Genomic DNA, 25,133 nt, shown 5'->3' on the forward strand with positions numbered 1-25,133 from the left:
TTGTTCCACGTCCTCTTCTGAATCTAGGCTTGAACCTCTGGAAGTTCTCTGTCAATGTATGCTTGAGGCCATTTCTGTATTACCTTTAGTAAAACTTTACTCGCATGGGATACCAAAGACATTGTCCAATGGTTTCCGCATTCCGTTGGGTCACCTCTCTTTGGAATGGGCACAAATACAGACCTCTTCCAATCAGTCGGCGAGATAGTTGTCTTCCAAATTTCTTGGCAGAGGTGAGTGAATGCCTCCTGTGCTGCCTCACTTTCTTGAAAGATTTCCATTTTTATTCCATCAATTCCTGGTGCCTTATTCTTTGCCAATTCCTTCAATATACCTTGGACTTCCTCCATTCTAGTCTCAGCCATTTAATAGAGGCTGAGGTTCATTTAATCCATTGTCCTTTGAAATGATTTTTACCTTCAGTCTTTGGTTTTCTTACTCTTCTTTGCTCCAGACAGGGAAACACCAGTAGTTACATCCCAGTTGGCACTCACAAACTTTTAAGACCCCAGTCACTGCTCACTACAGTAGGATGTAAAATATTGTCCTTTTGGACTATATTATGCCAGTTGATCTAGATATACCTTAATCTATGGTCCTGAGCCCCTAAGCCTAGTGACTGCATCCCACAAAGTATATGGCTATGGCTAATATGAATCAGGCTGCAAACCGCAAGGTCAATAGTTCGAAACTACCAGCTGTTTCATGGGAGAAAGATGAGGCTTTCTGCTCCTGTAAAGATTTACAGCCTTGGAAACCCTGTATAGGGTCTCCATGAGTCAGAACCAACTCCACAGCACACGACCACCACCACCAAGAAGGGTAAGCACTGAACTGCTAACCATGAGGTCTATGGTTTAAACCCACTGTCAGCATGTACAAAACCCTATATAGGATGATGATGAGTCCGAACTGACTCAACGGTACTTACCAAGTTTTTTTTATAACTTTGCCCAATACATGCGTAGCTTTCATATCTACTTCCAAATATTTAGTCACTGAAAACCTTATGAATAGCAGTGGAACACTGTCAGCACCAGAATATTAAATACTGAAACACGATGAAGAGGACCAGAACATTGTCAGATATAGTGCCAGAAGATGCACTATAATTGGAAAGCACTCAAAATGCAACTAGGGAAGAGCTGCCTCCTCAAAGTAGAGTTGGCTGCGATGACACAAATAGAGTAAAACCCTAGGGATCGTCACATACAGATGGGGCAGAACTCAAGATAAAGAGAAAAAGCTATAAAATTCCATTAATAGTTGGAACAAGGAATGTATGAAGTATGAATCTAGGAAAATTGGAAATTGTCAAAAATGAAACGGAATGCATAAACAGCAATATCCTAGTCATTAGTTAGCTCAAAGGGACTGGTATTGGCCATTCTAAATCTGACAATCACATGATTTACTATGCTGGGAATGGCAGACTGAAGAGGAATGACATCACATTCATTATTAAAAGAACGTACTAAGATTTCTCTTGCAGTAAAATGTTGTCTGTGATAGGATAATATCTATACTCCTACAAGGAAGATCAGTAAATAGCAATATTATTCAAATTTATGCACCAACCGTTAAAGCCAGTGATGATGAAATTGAAGAATTCTACCAACTTCTTCAGTCTGAAACTGATCGAACATGCAATCAAGATGTATTGACAATTACTAGTGATTGGAATGCAAAGGTTGGAAACAAAGAGGAAGGATCACTAGTTGGTAAATATGACCTTGGTGATAGAAACGATGCTGGAAAACACATGACAGAATTTTGCAAGACCAATGACTTATTTCAACAAACTGATGCGGCATGGAAGGCACTCACTCACCTATGCCAAAAATTTGGAAGACAACTACCTAGGAGAGCTCCATAATTGTGCCCATTCCAAAGAGAGGTGACCCAATGGAATGTGGAAATCATCGGGCAATATCATTCATAACCCATGAAGTAAAGTTTTATTAAAAATAATTTTTAAATGGCTGCAACCATACATTGACAGAGGAATGGAATGAGGGATATTACTGCTGACATCAGATGGATCTTGGCTGAAAGCAGAGAATACCAGAAAGATGTTTACCTGGGTTTTATTGACTATGCAAAGGCTTTCAATTGTATGGATCATGACAAGCTATGGATAACATTGAGAAGAATGAGAATTCTGGAACACTTAATTTGGCTCATGAAGAATCTTTACACAGACCAAGAGGGGGTTGTTCAAATAGGACAAGGGACACCAAATGGTTTAAAATTAAGAAAGGTGTGCGCCAAGGTTGTGTTATTTCACCAAACTTATTCAATCTGTACAATGAACAAATAATCTGAGAAGCTGGATTATATGAAGAAAAACGTGGCATGAGGATTGGAGGATGACTAATTAACAACCTGTGATATGCAGATGATACAATCTTGCTTGCTGAAAGTAAAGAGGACTTAAAATACTGATGGAAATCAAAGACCATAGCCTTTGATATGAGTTGCATCTCAATGTAAAGAAAACAAAAATCATCACCGCTGGACCAATAAGCAACATCCATGTAAATGGAGAGAAGATTGAAGTTGTCAAAGACTTCATTTTTCTTGGATCAACCACCAACACTCATAGAAGAGCCAGTCAAGAAATCAAACGATGTATTGCATTGAGCAAATCTGCTGCACAAGACCTCTTTAAAATGCTGAAGAACAAAGATGTCAGTTTGAGGACTTAGGTGAGCCTGAACAAGTCATAGCACTTTCAATAACCTTATATCCGTGTGAAAACTGGATGGTTAATAAGGAAGACCGCAGAAGAATTGATGCATTTGAGTTATGGTGTTGGAGGAGAATATTGAAAGTGCCATAGATTAACACAGGAAAAAACCAGATCTGTATTGGAAGGACAGACAGAGTGCTCATTAGAAGCCAGGATAGTCAAACTTCATCTCTCTTACTTCCCACATATTATCAAGAAGGACTAGTTCCTGGAGAAGGATACCATGTTTGATAGAGTGAAGGGTCAGAGAAAAAGATGAAGCCAATCCAATGAGATGGACTCGCACAGTGACAGCACCAATGGGCTCAGGTCTATCAATGACTGTAGGTTGGCAGAAGACCCGGCAGTGTTTCAATCTATTGTGCGTGGAGTCACTCAATGGCACCTGACAACAATGATTAATAGCACGTAATTACAACATCAAAGGTTAATGATCAGGAACATTTCTTAATGGGTCTGTTGGCTGTCTGAAAGTCTTGTCTGGTGAAGTGACTGTTCATGTTCTCTGCCCATTTATAAATTGGATAATTTGTATTTTTTGTTGTCAAAGTGGTGGTGTTTTCTATAAATTTTAAAGATTATTCCCTTGTTAGATACGTTGTTGAAAAAAAAAAAAAAAAAGTTCCCAGTCTCTATGTCTTCTTTTTACTTCCTTGGTGAAGTCTTTTGATGTGCATAAGAGTCTAATTTTTAGGAGGTACCAGTCATCTTATTTGTCTTCTGCTGTTTGTACATTTTTATTTATGTTTCATAGATAATGTTTAGTTTATGCTGTAAATCTTTGTAGTTGTTGTTAGGTGCCATCGAGTCGGTTCCGACCCACAGCAACCCTACATGGGGTTTCTGAAGAGCAGGTGGTGAGCTTGAACCACCGACCTTGTGGTTCAAACTGAATTTGCAGTTCAGCACATTAACCCACAGTGCCACAGAGGACCCCTAAATTTGTCCTGAGATTTTCTTTGGTGATCTTTATAGTTTTAGGGTTTAGAAAATGCTTTATCATTGATAAACTCTCATTTCTCAGAAAATTATTAAACAACATATATCTCTCTCACATTTCTTACTAACATGAAATTTATCTCTAGGCAATGTCTTTTTCCGTTGTATTAATCAACTTGAGATTGTTCTTGTCCTACTATTATTGAAGTTTGGGGAAAGTAAAAAGAATTTTATATACTTATGTTGTATCTATCTTATAGTTTTGAAATTTTAAACTTTTTATAGTGAATTTAATGAACATTTACAAAGATTACCAGTTTACATTCAACAAATCATAAACATTGTTTCATCTCAATAATTACAATCATCTGCTTGTAACAAGCGTTTTCCTACTTCCTCCCTATGGTTCTTAATTGATTCTAATACTGTTTATATTTATTCTCAAGAATTACCCGAATTAAAAAATTACATTATGAGGTTGTCAGCTCCCGTAAGTATTTATGGCCTCAGAAACGCTAGGGAACAGTTGAACTCTGTCCTATTGGGTTGCAATGAGTCAGAATTGACTTGATGGCAGTGGCTTTGGGCTTTGGTGGTTTGGTGTTGTTGTTGTTGTTAAGTGCCGTCGAGTCGGTTCCGACCCATAGCGACCCTGTACAGGGTTTCCGAGGGTGTAAATCTTTACGGGAGTAGAAAGCCTCATCTTTCTCCCGCGGAGCTGCTGGTAGTTTCGAACCGCTGACCTTAAGGTTCGCAGCCCGATTCGTAACCACTACGCTACCAGAGCTCCTTGGTGGTTTGGTACATAATAATAATTTTGTTCTCTGTTATGCTGTTTATTACACTTGTTATTACTCCCTGAATTCTGCAAATAAAAGTAAACATTTTAGAATTTAATGAAACTTTGCTAACATTTAAAAAATTATGATGTTGTCTGTTCATTTGAGTGAGATGCTTTTTATCATGAAATGAGTATCTAGTTTATTGATCATTTCTAAAAAGATTAGGAAATGAATTTTGTCAAATGTCATTTTATCATCTATTAAAACAATCTTATGGGCATTCCCCTCTGACCAAGTTAACTGAAATAGTAATTAACTGAAAATTCAAACATACATGAATTCATGAAAAAAAACTTCTATTTAGTGAAGGTACAGTCTTCATTTTATATACTGCCAAAATGACTGGAAGGCTAATCACAATATCAGTGGTTCAAACCCATTAGCTGTTCCTTGAAAGCCCTAAGCAGTGTTGCTAAGAGTCAGAACTGACTCAACTGCACTTACAACATTAGTCCTGGTGCGACGCTGTAGGATTAGCACTGACCTGCTAACCACAAGGTCAGCAGTTCAAACCTACCAGCCACTCCTCAGAAACCCTATTCAGGGTTACCATGCATCAGAACCAACTTGACTGTAATCAACAACAACAACACATCCATATTAGTTAATGAGATTATACGATGGTATGTTTTCTCCTTTTAAAGCTCTGCCCAAAATTATACTAGCTTTATAGAGTTTAATGAGATGATTTTTCAAGGTTACTAGTCTATCAAATCTATCTAGGTTTTCTATTTCCTGTTGAATAAAAATCAATAATTCAGATTTTCTTTAAAAAATACCAATTTCATCAAGATCTACAAATATATTAGTATAAAGTCATATGAGAACTGGTTTGTTCAGAGTCTAAGGTAATATTGTTACTCATTGCTAATAGAGTTGTCGTTGTTGTTGTTAAGTGCCATTGAGTCAGTTCCGACCCATAGCAACCTGTATAGGGTTTCCGAGGAGCAGCTGGTGAGCTTGAACCACCAGCCTTGCAGTTCAAATGGCTTTGCAGTCAGGTGCTTTAACTCACAGCGCCACACCAGGGCTCCTTATTAATAGCATTTATCTTTTTATTTTTATTATCTAGACTTTTCATGGATCCAAGTCCACAATTTGGTTCCTATTTTTATGAAGCACTTTTTAAACTGATAAAATTTGCTTTCTATGTTTGAATCTTTGCCATTTTTGCCATGTCTATTTTCCTATTCTTTTTCGTTAAAATTTCTAACTTAGGGTTTGTTTTGTTAATTTCTTTTCTTTTCTTTTCTAATTTAGTAATAAGAGCTTTCTACAGCAATAAACTTGCTCCTTTAAAAAAATAAGCTTTGCCCATATTTGCTGAATGCTGTATGGAATATTTCCACTATTACAATTATTTAAAAAGATTGTGAAAGAAGCTTCTAATTTATTGGTTGAGGGTTCATTATTTCCCTGCTCATTTCTTATTTTATTTTGAATTTAAGAAGTCAGGGTTGTGTTTGTTACTACTTTATAGGCTGTTTTCTGTTTTCTTTCCCCACATAAGTAGGAGAACAGGAATTAAAATTTTATTTTTATTTTTGGAATTTCTTGAATGTGTCAGCCTGACACCAAATATAATCAGATTTTGTAGATATCCCATCAACAGCTGAACAGTGGTGCATTGTGCTGATTTCCAATGATAAACTGATGATGAGCAGACCCTGTATGCAAAGTCAAAGAAGTTGTTCTGGTTCAAGCAGGGGAAACAGAGAGAATAGAGAGTCACACCTTCCCTAAAGAGTCTCAAGGCATTCTTAGAACTACCGGGAATAAGATTTTTAAATTGCTGTTCATATAGACAGTGGTCTATATGCATGGAGCTCTGGGAGCGTAGTGGTTACAAATCAGGCTACTAACCTCATGGTCAGCAGTTCAAAACTACCAGCTGTTCTGCAGGAGAAAGGTGAGACTTTCTGCTCCTGTAAAGATTTACTGCTTCAGAAACCCTGTACAGGGTCGCTATGAGTCAGAACTGACTCCACAGTACATAACAACAACAGTAGCATATGCATCTGCTAGAATAATTTATATTTTAATTATTAAAATCTTTTTTTTGTTGTTGTTTCCTCTCAAATCAATCTGTTAAAGATAGAAAGTAGTGTGTTCAGGTCTCCATAGCAAATGAATTTCTATGACAGCCTGCATTGCCAGAGCTTTTCCTTTGTATGTTTCAATGCTCTGAAATTTGATGCTTACCATTTTGCACCAATTATGTCTTCATTATAGGCAGCATCTTTTAGTAACAAAATTACTGACTTGGTTCCATTTTAATACTTTCCCTTTTAGTTCTCTTTTTTCAGAAATTAATATTGCTACTACCAACATTTGTATTTTATCTGCTTGTTATTTAACCATCAAGAAACCTGCTAAAGTAAGATTTCTATTATTACAAATACAATATATGTAGATGGTATCTTATATGTGGAGTCCTGGTGTGGCGCTGTAGGATAAGCACTGGGCAGCAAGGGTCGGTTTAAACTGCAAGGTTGGCGGTTCAAACTCACCAGCTGCTCCTTGCAAACCCTATACAGGGTTGCTATGGGTCAGAACGGATTCGATGGCATTTAACAACAACAATCTTATATGCAGGTATACATATATGTATGTCAATGTGTGTATGTATATTTGTATAGAGGACTTCAAAAAGTTCGTGAAAAAATTCTATTATCTCTCAATCCCATTTTTCTATGAAATTTTGGAAGCTATCTGTGTGTATGTGCGGGGGTTTAAAATGTTCACGGAAAAATTCTTTTGTAACCAAGCACATCTTTGGGTTCTTCACTGAGTTTTCCAGGCCGCTTACAACAGAAAACTATAACCTGGGGACGCAAAACTCCCAGGTTCGTAACCTCATTACACTTGAGGCTCAATTTAGTTATAAACCTGATTCTGTTTATCATCCAGTCTTTAAGATAAATTTCATGTTAAACAAAACAGAAGTCATATGGCAACCTTGGATCTTATGCTTTTTTGTGGGTTTCATTTTAAAGTTTATCAAAAGAAAAAAAAAAAAACCTTTTTTATAACTCCCTAAAGTTTTATATCTTCCGTTCTGCTTTTGCTCTCTGTGGCAGTATTCACCCTCTCACTTAAAAGCAGATGATAAATAGCCACTGTGGATTTTTAGTACCTCAATCATTTTAAAAACCACTCCTTCTGGTGAACTCCAATCCTTGGTCAGATTTACTCTGATCAATTCCAGGGCTAATCTGAAGGTACAGTTCATCCCATTTTAAAAGCATGCACTGTTCACAGCTTCTTCACAAACTGAGAAGCTTCTTGGTGGTGGTGGTGGTGGTGGTGTGCCGCGGAGTTGGTTTCGACTCATAGCGACCCTGTACAGGGTTTCTGAGGCTGTAAATCTTTACAGGAGCAGAAAGCCTCATCTATCTCCAGCAGAAAAGCTGGTCGCTTCTAACGGCTGACCTTGAGGTTAGCAGCCCAATTCTTAACCACTACGCTACAGAGCTCCGTTAGCCTGGGTATTTTTCTTGATCAGTGATAAACTTGAGCTTCTCAGTTTCCTCCACTACAGAGCAGCTTGGTCAAGGTTCTTCTCAGAATGTCCTCAATTCTTCCCTGTTAGGGAAGGCCAAAGCCCTTTGCAGCTTTTAGTGACCCTTTCTTTGCCTTTCGCTGACACAGCTGCATCTGGTTGAATGGAATTCCAAAATTTAGAATGCAAGAAACAGGATCAGCACTAAAACACACTTGCCTCGTTCAGGACTGAAATTGGGTAGGGGTAATGAGTGGCTGGAAGGAGCCCGAAGTTTATGATGTGTATTATCATACTTACCTTTATCCTGACTCCTTTACTCTTCAAGTCTCTCAAATACAATCAAATACTCCTGAGCATTATTTAATCTTTAATAACTTAGAAGGGTCTTCGGAATTCAAACCACAGAGTCACTGTACTGTCGTTGTTATTGTGTGCTGTGGAGTTGATCATAGTGACCCCATGGGATGGAGCAGAACTACTTGACAGAGTTTCCTAGGCTGCCACCTTTACGGAGACAGATTACCAGCCCTTTTCTCCAGTGGAGCCATTTGTGAGTTTTAACTATCAGCTTGTTAGTTAGCAGCTAAGCAGGCAATCACTGTACTACCAGGGCTCCCTTCACTCTACTTACAGGTCCACCCAACTGACAGAAATCTGGTGCTGAAGGAAACGAAAGAGTAAATCATTAGTCAACAAGTGTAAAGTTGGACCAGTAAGAAGAAATGGAAGCAAAAAAAATCAGACATGTCCTACATTTCAAGTAACATATGTTTAATACTAATGAAGGAAATTGGGAGTAAAACACAAAGCCAGGCACACAGAGGAATCAGCTGAAACAGTAAGAATGACCTTAATTTGTTTGTTTGTTTTATGCATGCTTGCCCAATGTTGTGAGAAAAAGATAGGGTCCCAAGTGAACAATTTTTTTTCTCTTCTAAATTACATTTCAATAAGGAAAAGAAAGTCAAAAATAAGCTTTGTTGGTAGGTCTATACCGTTTTCATACATCTAGGGGAGAAGGTTTCTGCAACCATAAGTGATGCTTAGAGGAAAATTAAATCACCGAGCGATGCCAGGACTGATTATTCTACTGTACTTTAAAAGCAAGAGATTGCAGTCTGCGAGTCCAAAGTGGTTTCATATGGACTGCCACAGTTGTGGTTTACGCTTGAAACTGTAACCTGTCAAATTAAAAGCAGGCAAGGTCTATGCTCTTAATGGTTCCACTTTCTACTGTCTACAGCTACGCCTACCAGTTCAGCAGTTTTGATCCTGTTAAACTTTGTTATTTGGATGAGTAGAATCTCAAAACCTCTGTCATCCTGGCTAGAAAACCTTCGGGTTATGATATAAAGCTTGATGAAACTGACAATCTAACTTTTCTTGCCTAGATGGTTCTGGCTTTCACTATCACTATTTTTATCGCCTATTGATATTTGATTGCTCTGCTTAGCCCTGTGCAATGTATATTCTGACTTTAGGAGGCAAGTACACATACGGCATGAAGGCCCCAGCTTTTTCTACCCTGTATTCCCAGATATTTTATTGACTTGGACTTGTACCGTATTGACTCATCATTCTTCCAGACCCACAGTAGCCTGCTCTTATGAGCTTAGTGTTACAAAATGTTCTATTGCTTTTCTTTTTCTTGATTGTGGAATGCCCTTCTGGGCAATGGGCTTGGTTGACAGAGATTTTCCCATCAAAACGGAAAAGTGACTTGTTCAATTTTACTAATGTTTCATGTAGAGCCCTTCTTTAATAAACCTTTCTTGATGCCCATTTTTATAATAATGTTTTTAAAATAAAGCATAAACAATATTTACTTTTTATTTAATGTATCATAAGTGAAACCATGCCACTAAACAATCATATCCTGTTTGGGCCATAATGACATCAGAAATATATGTTTATCATCTGCTTTGGACAACTTAGCATGTTTTTGGCCCAAGGCGAATTTGAACTAAAACCATTTGCAGTTGCCCAAAACCAAGATAACCACACATTTCTAAGGTAATTGATACCTAAAAAGAGCATTGCCTTTAGATCATAGTTCATGATCTAAGCGTACTAATTCTTTAAAGAAGGTTGTTAAAGTTTATAAAGCATGTATGTCTATTGGATTGCCTCCAAAATTTAACATGAAAAAATTCTATTTTAGCAAGCCTTGAGACTATGATAAAGTAGGCACTCAGCACAACCTTTTGGAGTTCTGCAATTACCTCTCTTGTCTAATTTCAACAGAAGGGGAAAATGGAGATTTCTTACATGTAAAAGTATATGACAGTAATAAAAACAATAAGCATACTGCCTTGTGGTTTGGACGACATTCAAATCAAATCAGTCATTACTATTTTTATGAGAAGTATTTAAAGAAATGTTAATTTCATGTAGAGATATCGAAGGTAAGAAGAAGGATGCGATTTTCATATACTGTTAAACATATCCTGAGTATCCAAATAGGTGGCACTGCCCTTGTGCTACCATGATGTCAAGCATGTAATCGCTTTGGATACTACCTTAGCCAGGGAGTTCAACTATAAGTCTGTCACTCCAGCCTGAAAAATAGCTCTTCACACTATGCGTCTACACAAAAGCAGTAAGAATCACCTTTGCCTACCAGACAACTGGATGATTTTGAACATAAAAAATAATCAAATAATTATAAATGAGCTTATATGTAATTAAATAATATTACTGACTGGAAGATCTAAAAGGAAATTTGGAAACCAAACTCATTTTCAGAGGTAGAAATAAAGAAACAGAGAATTGAAGTTGTTTCTCAAAGTCAACTCTGTAGCTAGAGTCTGACTCCTTCTCCAGTGGGTACGCCACTGCACAATCGGTCCTTCATTCATAAAACACTGATGGGGATGCTTCAGACAACATCGAAAGAACAAGAGAATTGAACTAAATGGCATGGGTACTGCAACGGCTATTCTATTACTGTAAAAAAAAAAAAGGGAAGAATGTACTGTACCTCCATTCTCTCTTGTTTAACTTCATCAATTTCATCATCTTCAAGCATTGCCAAGAGTTCTCCTGTCTGGTCAATGGAATTGAGAAAGTCTTGAGCAATTTTTTGTCTTTTGTTCGTATTATTGCTGCCACTCAGTTTGTCTTCATAAAGTAGGAGAAGGGGGGAAAAAAAGTATTCTTAATAGGTTTAGATCAGTGCCAATCGTTATATGCCTTGAATATTGCACATGAAATTCTCTCAAAATAATCTTTCAAAAGAGAATGCTTGAATAAAAAACAACAACAAAAAAGTAGGTTATCTAGAATGATATCATCGATATATTCATCTCTGCCATAAATAAGACTGAAAGAATAAAACCAATTATCAATTACCACAATAACTGTGAACGAACTAAAATTATTTACCAAAGGGTGCTTTCAGATATGGAAAAGAAATAAGCATTGTATATTCATAACAAATATGAATTTTTTAAAAATGAAAATATCAAAATATATCTATAACTAGGCAAATGCAAACAAACTAAGAAAGACTAGTAGTATCATGTTAGAAAATACAGTTCAAGACAGAAGGCAATAAATGAGACACGGCAGAATATTACCTAATAATGAAAGACACAAGCCACAAGGAAGCTGAACAGTCAACTACTTTATACACCAAAGATGATAGCAAAATGAATATAACATAAAAGAAAATGTATTAAATAACAAAAACCACTGTAATTAATATGGATATTTTTCTTTAAAATTTTGGCAACTTGAGGTACAACTAAAGAGATTCCAAAAATAAAAATCTGCAAGTTCTGCAACACCTGTAAAGATATAAAAATCAACACTATTTTCTTAGATTTTCTTCATTTGTATTATTTTCTTAATTTTTTTTCTCTTTAACAGTTTTCGTTACTGTAATAAATCTCTGTTGCACCTCACCTGATTTACATTGCTATTGTTAAAATTAATTAAGGAAAGAACTGTGCAGTTACTCTCTTATATTTACCTACATCATTAGCTTTATAGTGTCACTTTCAGCCTGAAGAACTTTGTTTCGATATTTCTTATATAATAAATTGACTAGCAACAAATTCTCTCAGATTTTGTTTGAGAAGATCTCTAGTTCACTTTAATTTTTAAGTTTTTATTGTGAATTATGTGATAGTTTACATGGGAGAACATTAGCTTTACATTCATCCTATCTTATTTCGTTTCACTGCAATGATTACAATCCCCTGCATGCATCATCTAACCACCAAAGGGTACACCCCGCAAGTCTTATCCCTCCCTCCCCTCCCCCCGGCCCCTGCCGTCAGCACACAGCCCCTCTCTCTCCCTGGGTCCAGAGTCCCCAGACACTCCATCTCTCCATGTCATCATCTCTCATTTTAATTGAATGATAGTTTTGTTCAGTATAAATTTCTACGCTGACAGTTTTTCATTTTGGTTTGTATTGTTTTAGCACTTTAAAAATGTCCTCCCATTGCCTTCTGGCTTCCTTCCATTGTTTCTGAGTAGAAGTGAGAAGCTAATCTTAATGGGGTTCCCAGTATATGAGTCTTCTTTCTGTCAGTTCAGAGCTACTATTAAGCACCTCTACTGAATCTTTCTTTGATAATTATACTTTTCAGCTACAAAACTTGCTTCTTTATTTCTATAAATAATTTCTATCTCTTTATTCATATTCTCGATTCTGTGAAAAACCATCATTATCATTGTTGTTGTTGTTAAGTACTGTTGAGTCAGTTTCAACACATAGCAGCACTACATAGGGTTTTGAGGCTGTAAATCTTTGTGGGAGCAGAAAGTCTCATCTTTCTGAGCAGCTGGTGGACTCAAATAGTCTACCTTGTTGTTTGCCGTCCAGTGCTTATCCAACACAGTCACCATGCTTTCCAAACTATCATCATACTTTAGTTTTATTCTTTAAATGCAGTTTTCTTCAGTTCTTTTAACATACTTATAACAGCTATTTTGAATTTTTTTGTCTAAGACCAACCTTTGTGCATCTAAAGGGAAATTTCTACTGCCAGCTCCTTCCCTCCTTTGCTCCATATGACCACTCCGTCTGTGGGTTACATTATCCTGTTTCTTTGTATGCATAGTATTTTTTGTTGTTGTTGAAATGATGGACATTTCACATAGCAAACTGTAGCAACTCTAGATAATAATTGCGTCCCCTCCTTGGGGCGTCTTGCTTGCTTGCTTGGTAGTTTGTTTGTTTAGTGATGCTTGTGCAGTGACGCCCATCTTCCTCACACTGTACCATCTCTGATGTTAATCCTTACTGGTCTTCTAGACCATCTGTGATGACTGTACTTTAAGTTGGACTCTCATTCTCCATTTACAATCTCCCCATTAAGTTCCTGGCTGGTATGACTTTATTGTTACCACACCCAATTGTTAGCCTCAACTAATTGCTAACTAGGAGCTCATGTAGCGTAGTGGTTACGAATTGAGCTGCGAACTGCAAGGTCAGCAGTTCGAAACTACCAGCTGTTCCATGGGAGAAAGATGAGGCTTTCTGCTCCCGTAAAGATTTTCAGCCTCGGAAACCCTGCACAGGGTCTCTATGATTCGGAACTGATTCCATGGCACACAGCCACTGATTGCTAAGTGATTATTTTATTGTTTTTAACAATACTCTTGGGCATAAATTGTTCCACAATCTGATCTGATTAATGTCGGACCTCTTTGCAAGGTCAATATGCTACCAAAGATTGAGTTGTGCCTGACACCAGAGGGGTTCTCCTTAGCTGTCTCTTTTCCCTACTTTTCACTCCCTAACTGTAGCAAACACATTGTATCTCTTGCTACTAGTGTAATGGGGCCATCATTCTCCTCTTAACTGCTCACCACCACAATCTCGAGCATTACTATCATTTTAGGTATGAGCGTCCACATGCTCTGGTACAAATAGCCAGGTTCCTTAGGGAGAGTGGCATAACTCTTGGTTCTTAGGCCTTCCCCTTCCTCTGAAACAATTTTGCACCACTCTACTGGAGCTGAGGGTGGGCACAGCAGTGACCTTCTCCTGGAGACATTCCCGTGCTCTAAGAGTGAGGAGCTGGAAACAATACCCTTTAGTCTTCTAGGCTTGTCCTTTCTGGTGTGGAGCTTCCTTCCCTAGGAGAGGGCTGCTCGTGGTGGTTATGCACCACCAAGTTGGTTCCAACTCATAACAACCCCGCATAGAGTTTCTGTGCCTGTAAATCTTTACAGGAGCATCAAGTCTCATCTCCCACAGAGCAACTGGTAGATTCGAACCGCTAACCCTGAGGTTAGCAGTCCTGCTCATAATCCACTACCAGGGCTTCTTATGAGAGGACTAGGTTGTGGACAACTGGGGTCTAGAATTTTCAGTTTCCCTTACCTGGAGCAGAGCATTCACCTACTATGAGTGAAGATGAAATATCTAGAACAGAGCTTCAGCAGAACAGAGCTGAGGGCAGATGAGAGCTGCTGACTGACCTACTGCTCTCTTGGAGTACAACTGCTTTCCTACACTGAGAGCTGGAAGAGAGGGAGCTCAACCTCCTTGACCACACTCACCCAGCAGTGAGCTTCAATCACTCTGAAGTGGAGTGTGGCGATGGGGTGATGGGGCAAATGTTTCTCACTGTTGTTACCAACATTTAACAGATTCTCGTGAATACATGTTTGGTATGTGCCCTTAGAACAATTTCTAGAGACTTTTAATTGTTATTTACTACAATATTCACCAAGTAGATGGTTATTTTTGTGGGGAGTTGGCTAATTTCCTCACAACATGATTCTAAAAATCTCACTTCAGACATAGATATATTCTATCTGAATATTTTATAATTCATACCAATTATTTTTAGAAGGTCTTTTGGGAGTTTGGTGCAGCACTGTGGGTTAATGTACTAGACTACAAGGCTGTTTTGAACCACCAGGTTGGCAGTTCAAGCTCACCAGCTGCTCCTTGGAAACCCCAGACAGGGTGACCATGGGTCGGAATGTACGGGATGGCACATAACAACAACAATATCAGTGCCATGTTCTGAGTACCAAGCTCAGAATGGTGAGAGGTAAAATTCACTTTCGCCAATGCCATCATAAATAAAAAAGCACGAGATTAAATCGACAACTAAGTAAATACTTGAGCAATTTCTAAACTACCTTGCCCAAGAGAAGGACAAGTATTCTTTTCTGCACTGACAATCTGAAGTGACACAACCTACGCAAGCCGCACAGCAAACGTGTCGTAAGCTTAGTGTTCTGTCTCATTTACCTTCCAGAAGATCATCCTCATCTATGCCTTTGACAATCTTTGATTTGTAGTCTCGGAAAAACATGTATTTTAGCAGTCTTCTAAGTTTTTTCTATTAAAAAATAGAAAATAAATAAGAAAATTTATAAACATAGTCATCTTACTGACTAAAGACTACTACAATAACTAAATTTTATAAATTTGCATTCCATGTTATGTTAGGGAAAAGATAGCAATCCTAAGCATAATACTAGGAAAGAAATAGGGAGTCATTAATTACACATAAAAGCTAAAATACAAGTAATTTTAAAACCTTTTTCATATGCAAGTATCCAAATGCTCCAGAACCACAATAATTGCTTTTTGTATTACAATAAAAAAAAAATTAAGTTCTTCTTAAGATCGTGAAAAATTCCATGTTCTCCATACCAAGTTGACTAGACTGGCATTATGGAATTTTGTATATATTACAAGATAAAACTGTATTTTAAAACACTGATTTATAAAACATCTACGTTGAGTTTACAGTAACGGCTTTAAAAGCCAAGCAGTCTCCCTTTTATTCTCTGAAGACATTTTCTTTTATTTAAAAAAGTTGTTCTATGTGTTATATTTCTGGAAAGCATTCTGTAATTTGAGAAACATATTTTTCTGAAATTCAAAGCTGATCAATAAGAGTTAGGTCTTAATGATGGTCTTCTTTAGCTTTATTAGAAGACCACAAAATTGCTTTAGAAGTAACTGGCAATATGTTGTAGCTTTTGTGTGCTTGCACTTAGAAAGTATTATCACCGTTTAACCTTCAGGTTTAGGATTTCTATTAATAGTTGAATTAAAAAGCACTTTTATGAGCTTCATTTGACATAGACAAAGATTATCACCTCCTTTCTATATATAAATAACTTGAGGCCAGCAGGTCTAGTAGTAAAACATAACCCTCTGAAACTCAGTTTCTTTACTGTAAAATAAGAAGAGTACCTACTTTACAGAGAAATAAATGCGGGATTGAGTGGAGCTGTTCATGCAATATATAAAACATAATAATAATAAAAAAGAAGAAAACCCTGTTTTTGTTGAGTAAATTACAACTCATAACAACTCAACAGGACACAGTAGAACTGTCCCCGAGGGTTTCCAAGTCTGTCGTCTTTTCAGAAGCAGACTACCACATCTCTGTCCTGCAGAGCAGCTGCTGTCTTCGAACCACCGACCTTTAAGTTAGAAGCTGAGTGCTTAACTGCTATGTCACCAGTGCTTGAAAACATAATAGGCAAGCAATAAGCACTGGCTGCATAAAATATATTTTTTTTAACCCAAACTGGCAATTTTAAAAGAAAAAATATCCCTGTACAAAGGTCTTTTATTTCCCTTTCTTGAAATATGTTGGCATATACATAAATAAATAATCATAAAAAAAAAAAAAAAAGATGAGAAAACTGGTATCCTATTGCTTGCTAACTATAGTCTGTACTGCCGAAAAGCTTCTGGGTAAGAGTTCCTCCCTCAGTAGAAGAGCAAGATCAACAGATGTATGATCTTGAAGTTTCAACATGATTTCAGATTTCACCTTCCCTAAAAATCAGAAAAAAGTGTCAGTGTGGACTATTTTATGTGCCAACCTTCAAAACAGCTACTGTGAGTAAACAAAGAAAATGTGACTGGAGATATTCTGTAAAATAGGAATGGTAAACCCATTGCTCCCCAACAGCATGGTCAGGTGACTTCGTCACAGCACCACGGCTGTATGGAATTTATTTCTCGTTAGTATTCTAAATATAACGAAGTCACCAAATCCTATACATTTTTATTCTTCATTTTTCTTTCAAAATTCTTCATATCCATTTCCAGAGTTACCATCTTACTCATACATTGCCTAGATTCCTGAACCAGCATCCTACTTAATTTCTCTGCATTTGGTCTGTATTCTACACATGACTGCTCCACTATCTGAGCCTCAGCCTAGATAGACACTTTTACATCAACACAGTCTACAAACGTAATCACACAATCTTGAAATTTTGTGAGTGTTAAGATGGTTCTTCAACTAAATCATGCATCTTTCATAAACCAGATTATTAGCTTCTGGATAGTGAAATCTTTTCTTTTCTTTTCCTTTATATTCTTCATATGATCTAAGAGTTGTTGAAGTGACATTTCATAAAATTGAATGGAACCCTGGGCAAACTATAGTGTAAAGGACTTTGCTTCCCATTGCATCTCATTACATTAGGAAGAGAAAATATTTGAGCCAGGTTTAGTTAACATGTAGTCAATCATAATGAAAGATTTAATGGAGGCCATCAAGTAACTGAATATTAGAATGGATGTTAATAAGGTTGTCCAAAAGGTCAGGTGGGATGCCTTCTGATGATCAAGAAAACACAAGCAACATCAAAACCAAAGTCACAGGCATACGAAAACGGTGGACAGGGAATGAGAAAGTATAGTTAAACATCCAGGGAATAACAAAGGAGAAATGAAAGATGAAATATCAGGGACTTAGCACTGCTTACTCACTTGGGATAACATCTACTGTTAACACATTATGGTTATTCATTTAGATTGTATTTATATGTAAGTGATTTGGGGATGAAACTTTTAATAAATCATGTAAAGTATTATAAAATGTTTAGAATCAGCTACTCATGGAAGACTGGCAAAAAGCAGACATGCAAATATTGGTTTAAATATTTTAAAACCAGAATTCAAAGAATTTAAAAAAAAAAAAAAAAGCAAATCTTTAACTTTAAAATACACAGAAATGATGGTACACCAGCAAGATATTCAACTTGGTTGATTTGCTTTTACCAGATAAAATAATGTGTTACTCTATGAAAGTTTGGGATTCTGATAATATTTAGTGCATAAAATTAGAGGTAAAAATAAATATGCCACTCAGTTATATCCCATTTGTCAGAACACAGCACACAGACACATTTCATGAATATTATGTAGCTATGAGAACATCTCATTAGACATCTAAGGATAAGTGAAGAATAACTAGCTGTTATAGTTTTCACACAAATGTCCATGTACAAAAATATCAATTCTCATAAAGCCAACTAATTTTGTGATGCTAACTATGAAGACTAAAATATCAGTTAAACAGGTCTGATCCTAATTTGAAAGCTGTGTAAATAATGAAGATATGTAAATGGAAGCAAACAAGGCATTTTAATACAATGAAATTGTTTTATATTACCTTATCTTTGCGCATCACAAACAAAAGATCTTCAGCAGAAATTGCCTTTGCTCCCCGGAGTTGAGAAATTTCAGCAGCTTGCTGTAACTAACAACAAAAGAAATTTGGAAAATTGTCTCAATTACAGAAATTAAATGTACTACAGCCATGGTGTCTCAAGGGAGGTAAATATTCTAAGTTAAAAACCTTTGGGAATAATACAGCAATCTTATTACTGCTTTTAAAAGCAGAATGTCTTAGGCTTTAAGATATTTTTTCAAAAATGCAATTAAATTAACTTATGAGCCCACCTGTAACTGATACAATAAACAGAAATCCTTGATTTCTTTCCTGTAGAAGAAAAATCATGTGCAGCCTCCAGAAATGCATTAATGCACCTGAAAATAATTTTATGAAATTGTATCCTTCATACCCATGTGAGCAATGGTTTCACTCAGTATCACTAGTTGAATAAGTATATTATTAATCTGAGCTCCCATGCTGGTATGATTTGAAATAGGCCCATTCAGAACTTTAAAAGATCAACAAAAACAGTAGCTGTTTCTAATATCCAAAGGAAAAAAAATACTTTTAGTTTTGGCAAGTCTTCAGTGGGTAAAGGATTCAGTCCATAAATCATAATACTGGACTGCATTAATTTCTTTCCACACTAATCACATGCACACAAAAAGTTAACTGTATCTGGAATGCGCAACACAAAACATACTGCATGAAAAGTTAGATCCCTCCTGAAATGTTCATCTGGGCCCTTATATCTACAAAGTCAAGAGTTGTCAGGAACTCAGAAGTCCTAGAAATACAATCTTACTTGAAAATGACCTAGAAAATAAAAAGAATGTGAAAAATGATAGTTCTATTTTTTGGCACTGGCAAAATCAGTTTCTTATTTTGATTAGTTGGAAGGAACATAAAATATGTCCATCTGAAAAAAATAAAGATGCTGGAGAAAACACTGCAAAAATATGCCTGTAACTTCTTCCAAATTTGATCAAGCCATGCTGATTGCAACATACCAACTCAATCCAATCTGAAATATTATAAAAATATTTACATATAAAAGCTGTTCCTAAATGCATCTTTCCTTCAAAATAATAAATCGAAGACATGTTCTTGAGAACTAATCTTTTAAAAGTGACACACTGTTATCTTAACAATTATATGAAATCAAATCGTACATTTGTGTTACAGAAATTTAAACCTTGAATGTTTAAACGATTTTGCTAACTAAGCTTCAAACCTTTTCTAAATACACAAACTACAAAATAGACTATAAACTCCCTATGTGTCAGCCTTACCACTGAATTTCCTGGATACTGGTGGTTGGAATATAAACAAAATTCTTCCTAAATATAGAAATTTAAATTTAACTGTGAACTATTTAAAAAGAAATCTTGAGGAGAAAGGTGTTACGTTTTTGTTTTGTTTTTTTAATATGGTTTATCTACACAGAAAGAAACTAAAATGTTCAGCAGGCATGATTCTCCCCTCCCCCCCGCCCCCAAAACTGTAATAGTGTCAGGCAAATATATACATAGATTTTCAAATAAAAACATTTCTGTTGCAGCCTAAAATACATGATCAGTGGAGAATATGGGCCCTGTATCCATTTATCTGGACACACAGAAGGAGACAGCCAGCGGCAACACTACCAAGCCACTTTCTATATCCTTAAATGAAGAACGGTGGATCATTTGAAAGTGCAAAGTATTATATAAATATGATTTTATTCACATTAAGATATGGTCAGGATAAAGATAATTCCCTAAGTAGTTTCACAACGAATCAGTGTTTTACCCACACAATAGATAAATAAACCGCAATATACAGAGAACTAACGTCCTGGTGGGGCGCTGTAGAATAAACACTGGACTGCTAACCACAAGGTCAGTGGTTCAAATCCACCAGCTGCTCCTTGGAAACCCTATACAGAGTTGTTACAAGTCAGAACTGACTCGACGGCACATAACAACAACAAAATATGGAGTCCTGATGTGGTGCTTAAGATTAGCACTGAACTGCTAACCACAAGGTTAGTGGTTCAAATCCACCAGCTGCTCCTTGGAAACCCTATACAATGTCGCTATGAGTCGGAACCAACTCGATGGCACTTAACAACACATAGAAATAAAATAAATCAAAATGTGTAACACTTAAATGGTATCATAAGATATGCAGGAAACCTAAACACTTAGTTCAAAGTGTATATTATTGTTACGTGTTGTTGGATCGATTCAAACCCACAACAACCGGTGTGACAAAGTAGAACTGCCTCATAGGGAGGATTTCCTATGCACCATGGGATAATGTGCTGGACTGCAAGATCGGCGGTTCAAGCTCACCAGCCGCTCCTTGGAAACCCTATACAGGGTCACTATGAGTCTGAACCGACTCAACGTCATGTAACAACAATATTTTGTAGTGGGTTACTTGTTGGGTTGCTAATTGTAAGGTGAGCAGTTCAAATCCACTAGCTGCTCTTTGGGAAAAAGATATGCTTTTCTGCTCCTGTAAAGACTTACAGTCTGGGTAAGTAACCCTCTATGGAATCACTAGGAGTTGGAACCAACTCAACAGCATACAACAACAACTTTTTTTTCCTTTCTGCATATTCATTGTATATAGGAAGACACAAAAACCCGCCTTCTTCAGATCATAGCAGAGTTTATCTGTCCCAAAAGCATAACCCCTAAAACCTGTTGTAAAGGTCCAAAGTGGTAGTCAGATGAGAAAAAAAGCAACATTTATGGAAGGAGTTTGCCAGGTCTTACTCTCTCGGCGCCACATTGGGTGGGTTCAAATCATACACCTTTCAGTTAGCAGCCCCATACTGAAGCATTGTGTCACCAGGGCTCCTTTTAATGAGTGTGGGAAGTTAATTTTCTTATCTATATGCTGCTGCTGCTGCTGCTGTTCTGTGCCACTGAGCTGGGTCCAAGTCACAGGGAGCCTGTATAGGGGTTCTGAGGCTATGAATCTGTATGGGAACAGAAAGCCTCTTCCCACCTGCAGAGTGGCAGGTGGGTTCGATCTGCTGATCTTGCAGTTAGCAGCCCAAGACGTAACTCACTAAGCACCAGGGCTTTATATCATGGATAAAGGTATGTTAACGGGAGCTGCAGGTTAATGCGCTGGACTGTAAAGTTGGTTTGAACCACAGAGTCGGTGGTTCAAGCTCACCAGTCACTCCTCAGAGTCCCTGTACAGGGTTGGTATGGGTTGGAACCAGCTCCACGGCACTTAACAACAACAATAACCTTATAAAGATTTGTTTTTTGCAACTAAGTAAAATACTTTGCTGAAAGACATTACTGTTGTTAAGTATTGTCAGGTCAGTTCTGACTAATAGCAACCTTGTCTATGGTTTCCAAGGAGTGGCTGGTGGGTTTGAACCGCTGACCTTACTGTTAGCAGCCCAGTGCTTACCTTACAGCGCCACACCAGTACTCTATCACAAATAGCAACTCAGTTATACCATTTCAGGTTTCTTTTGATCAACACCATTCCTATCCTTCAAAGTAAACTAAATACAATGTATACTTGTAAGAAATGTTTAAGAGTGAAAAATTTCTCTAACATATTAAAACCCATCATGTTTGCATTTTAACTATTTATGACACTTAATTGGGGGTTATGTATTACAAGGTGCACATTAAATTTTACATGGTGTCTCAGATGCTTCATCTTTGGACACTAACAATCAAATTTATCCCCACCCCAGGCCCCCACATTTTCATCAACGTCTGTTAATTTTGTTGTTTGTTTGAATTTACTCAGGGTTTTCAATTTGCAGTCTACTTCCACAATATCCATCCGAATCCAGGCCTTTAGGGCTTTTTTGCTTTGTGGTTTCCAAATGTCAGTGTCTCTCAATTGCCATCTGCCCTAGATTTAACTGCTAAAAATGATCTTCCTCAAATATAATATCCACAACCCTCTTCTAGGGTCTGTGATAATTCCCTATAGCCTATAAAGCTTAATCTAGTCTTTAAAAAGCTCAACCAATTCACAGATTTTTCCTTCTTTCATTCTCATTGCATTTGTTTTCCTCTCCTATGGTTCAACTTTACGGTTTATCTTTATGCCTTTTTATACTATACACCAATTATCAGAAATTCCTGATTTTTTACTACATGCAGTACCTCCTTTACTGAAAATATAGCCTTTAAAATCATCTTCTCAAGGAAAGCTTATCTGAAGTAATATTTCTCATCTAACCTAGCCTTGGAATCTAAACCTTCAGTTTATAAAATCTTAATTATACTTGGTAACAAGTTCCTTTGTCTCAATCAGTTCTCTAATATCCGTACTTCCCAATCCCCAAGGGCAGTTTTTTTGTGTTTGTTTGTTTTTTTAAAAAGCAAACACATTTCTGTCTTAGGGCTCCTACTCACATTATTATCCAGTTTTGTCCACACCCATAGCTACTCCATGGTCTCTATCACCCACCACCGAATCACTGCCATTGCATCGGGTCTAATGCATAGTGATCCTCAAGCACAAGATTTTATAGGAACCAACAGCCTCATCTCCTCCCAAGGAGCCGCTAGTGGGTTTGAACTGCCAACCTTGTGGTTATCAGGCCACTGCTTAACCCACTGTGCCACCATCTCATGAATCCAAGACCTGTCTATGAATAAATGACCAGTCTGTTCCTCTTTAGCTGACTTGTTTTATTATGTTGAGTACTTATTCCATTCTGCAGTAAATGACTAGCGCTAACTACCCTAAAATGTGATTCTCTGTCTGATTTTAAAATCTTACTTTAAATTTTAGTCTCATAACGTTAGTGTATCTAAATGGCATTAAGGATACACTTTGCATGTAAGCCTAGTTCATAGATAGGGCAAACAGAAGTCATCGCAGTGGACTAATAAATCTTACTGGGAGCAAATTCCTGACCACAGGTACAGGGCTTAGGTCTAGAAAATACTGGTCAAGAATAGGCTCAGGCAGTAGGCATAAACCATGAGAAGTTCCATTTGAATATGTGAATGAAGGAACTGATTTTGATACTAATAGCCCATTTTCATAAATATCTCTACATTCTATTTTATGATCAAAGTATTTTGCATTACATTTGGTATCACATTACACACAAATTTCCAATGATTTTGGAATGGATTTTCATATGGAAAGAACTTCCAGCATATGAAGTACATCTCACAGTTTTGATAACAGGGAATTGCATTATATATCTCCTGGGTTCCTACATTTTTTAAAGAGAACGGATCACAGACTTTGTCCATCTCAATTCATTCATACTGTAGAAAGGGAAACTAAACATCACAGAGGGGAGAACGGAACAGAATGCCATCATTTACAAATATTTAATGAGCACCTACTTTTATGTACTAAAGAGTCCTGGTGTGGCGCTGTGGGCTAATGCGTCAGATGGCAAAGTCATTTGAACCTTAAGACTGGTAGTTCAAGCTCACCAGCTGATCCTTGGAAACCCTATACAGGGTCGCTATGGTTAGAATCGACTCAATGGCACTTAACAACGACAACAACCTATATGTACTTGGGAATACCTGGGTGTACAAACAGTCAAGCATTTGGCTACTAATTAAAAGACTGGAAGTTCAAAACCACCCACAGGTAACTTAATATAAAGGTCTGATTAACTATTTCCAAAAAAATCTAGCCACTGAAAGTCCTGTGCAACACAGTTCTCCTCAAACACACATGGGATATCCCTGAGTCAAAATTTACAGCAACTGGCATATGTAACAAACTCTACATAATGCACTAGGAATACTACAGGAAACAAAAGATTTCTGACGTTTGGCAGCTTACAAAAGACTAGATCTAATATAGCAACATTATTTCTGCTATGAGTCAAACTCTGTTTTCAGCATGAACAACTTCCTTGATTTATTTCTTTACAATAAGAATTTTTTGCTCCTAGAACATTATTAAGGTTGGTGAATTAACCAATTTGAATTCAATAAAGTTTACAATTTGAGTAGTGATTCGGATTAGAAAACTAAGATCAATTAAAACTGATCTTAATTGCTTTTCCTAAACACAAAACATCGCTACTTTTCAGCAATTAAGAAACAATATTAAAATAAGTCTTTAAAAGCTGGTCTCTAAAAGTTAAATACTGTAAAACATTAATCATAAACATATTTGAAAAATAAAACAGTACCCGAATGTTTCCTATTTTAAATTAAGCATAGGAATAATTTTTTATTGGAATTGTAAGATTTTTTTCTAACAATTCTTAAAAATGTTTTATTGTGAATTATGTTGATAGTTTACCTGGGATAACATTAGCTTTACATTCATCCTATCCTATATCATTTCATTGCCATGGTTACTATCCCCTCCATGCATCATCAAACAACCAAAGGGGATACCCTGCATGCCTACCCCCAGGTCACACAGCCCCTCTCCCTCTCTGGGTGTAAAGTCCCCTAGCTGCTAGATCAATCTCTCCACGTCATTATCTCTGCCTCCATCTCTGGCATCACTGTTTCTCTGGGTAGGGTCCTGCACTCCACTCTCCTCCCTTGATGGTCCCAGGGACCTCTGCTCCTGGAATGCAAAGTCAATCACTCCCCTCCTTTTGCTACAAAACATCTGTCTTTACATTTCCAAGCCTCACAGTGAGTCCTGATAACAATTATTTACTATTGTACCACAAGAGAACTATCCCCATCTCCTTTCATCAGTCCCGCTCAGACAGA

The 25,133-nt window shown here is 37.1% G+C and overlaps 1 protein-coding gene across 1 annotated transcript in view; it reads right to left on the reverse strand.

Moving 5' to 3' along the window:
* The window catches only part of SUPT3H (suppressor of Ty 3 homolog (S. cerevisiae)), a 597,109-nt gene that overhangs the window by 218,415 nt on the left and 353,561 nt on the right, over positions 1 to 25,133 (reverse strand). The window contains exons 4-6 of the mRNA XM_006860525.1: positions 18,442 to 18,528; positions 15,261 to 15,351; positions 11,019 to 11,158 (exon numbers count right to left, since the gene is read on the reverse strand). Coding sequence (XP_006860587.1) covers positions 11,019 to 11,158; positions 15,261 to 15,351; positions 18,442 to 18,528 — 318 coding nt within the window. The remainder of the gene's footprint in view (positions 1 to 11,018; positions 11,159 to 15,260; positions 15,352 to 18,441; positions 18,529 to 25,133) is intronic.

This window comes from Chrysochloris asiatica, unplaced genomic scaffold, assembly GCF_000296735.1.
Source record: "Chrysochloris asiatica unplaced genomic scaffold, ChrAsi1.0 scaffold00038, whole genome shotgun sequence".
NCBI lineage: Eukaryota > Metazoa > Chordata > Mammalia > Afrosoricida > Chrysochloridae > Chrysochloris > Chrysochloris asiatica.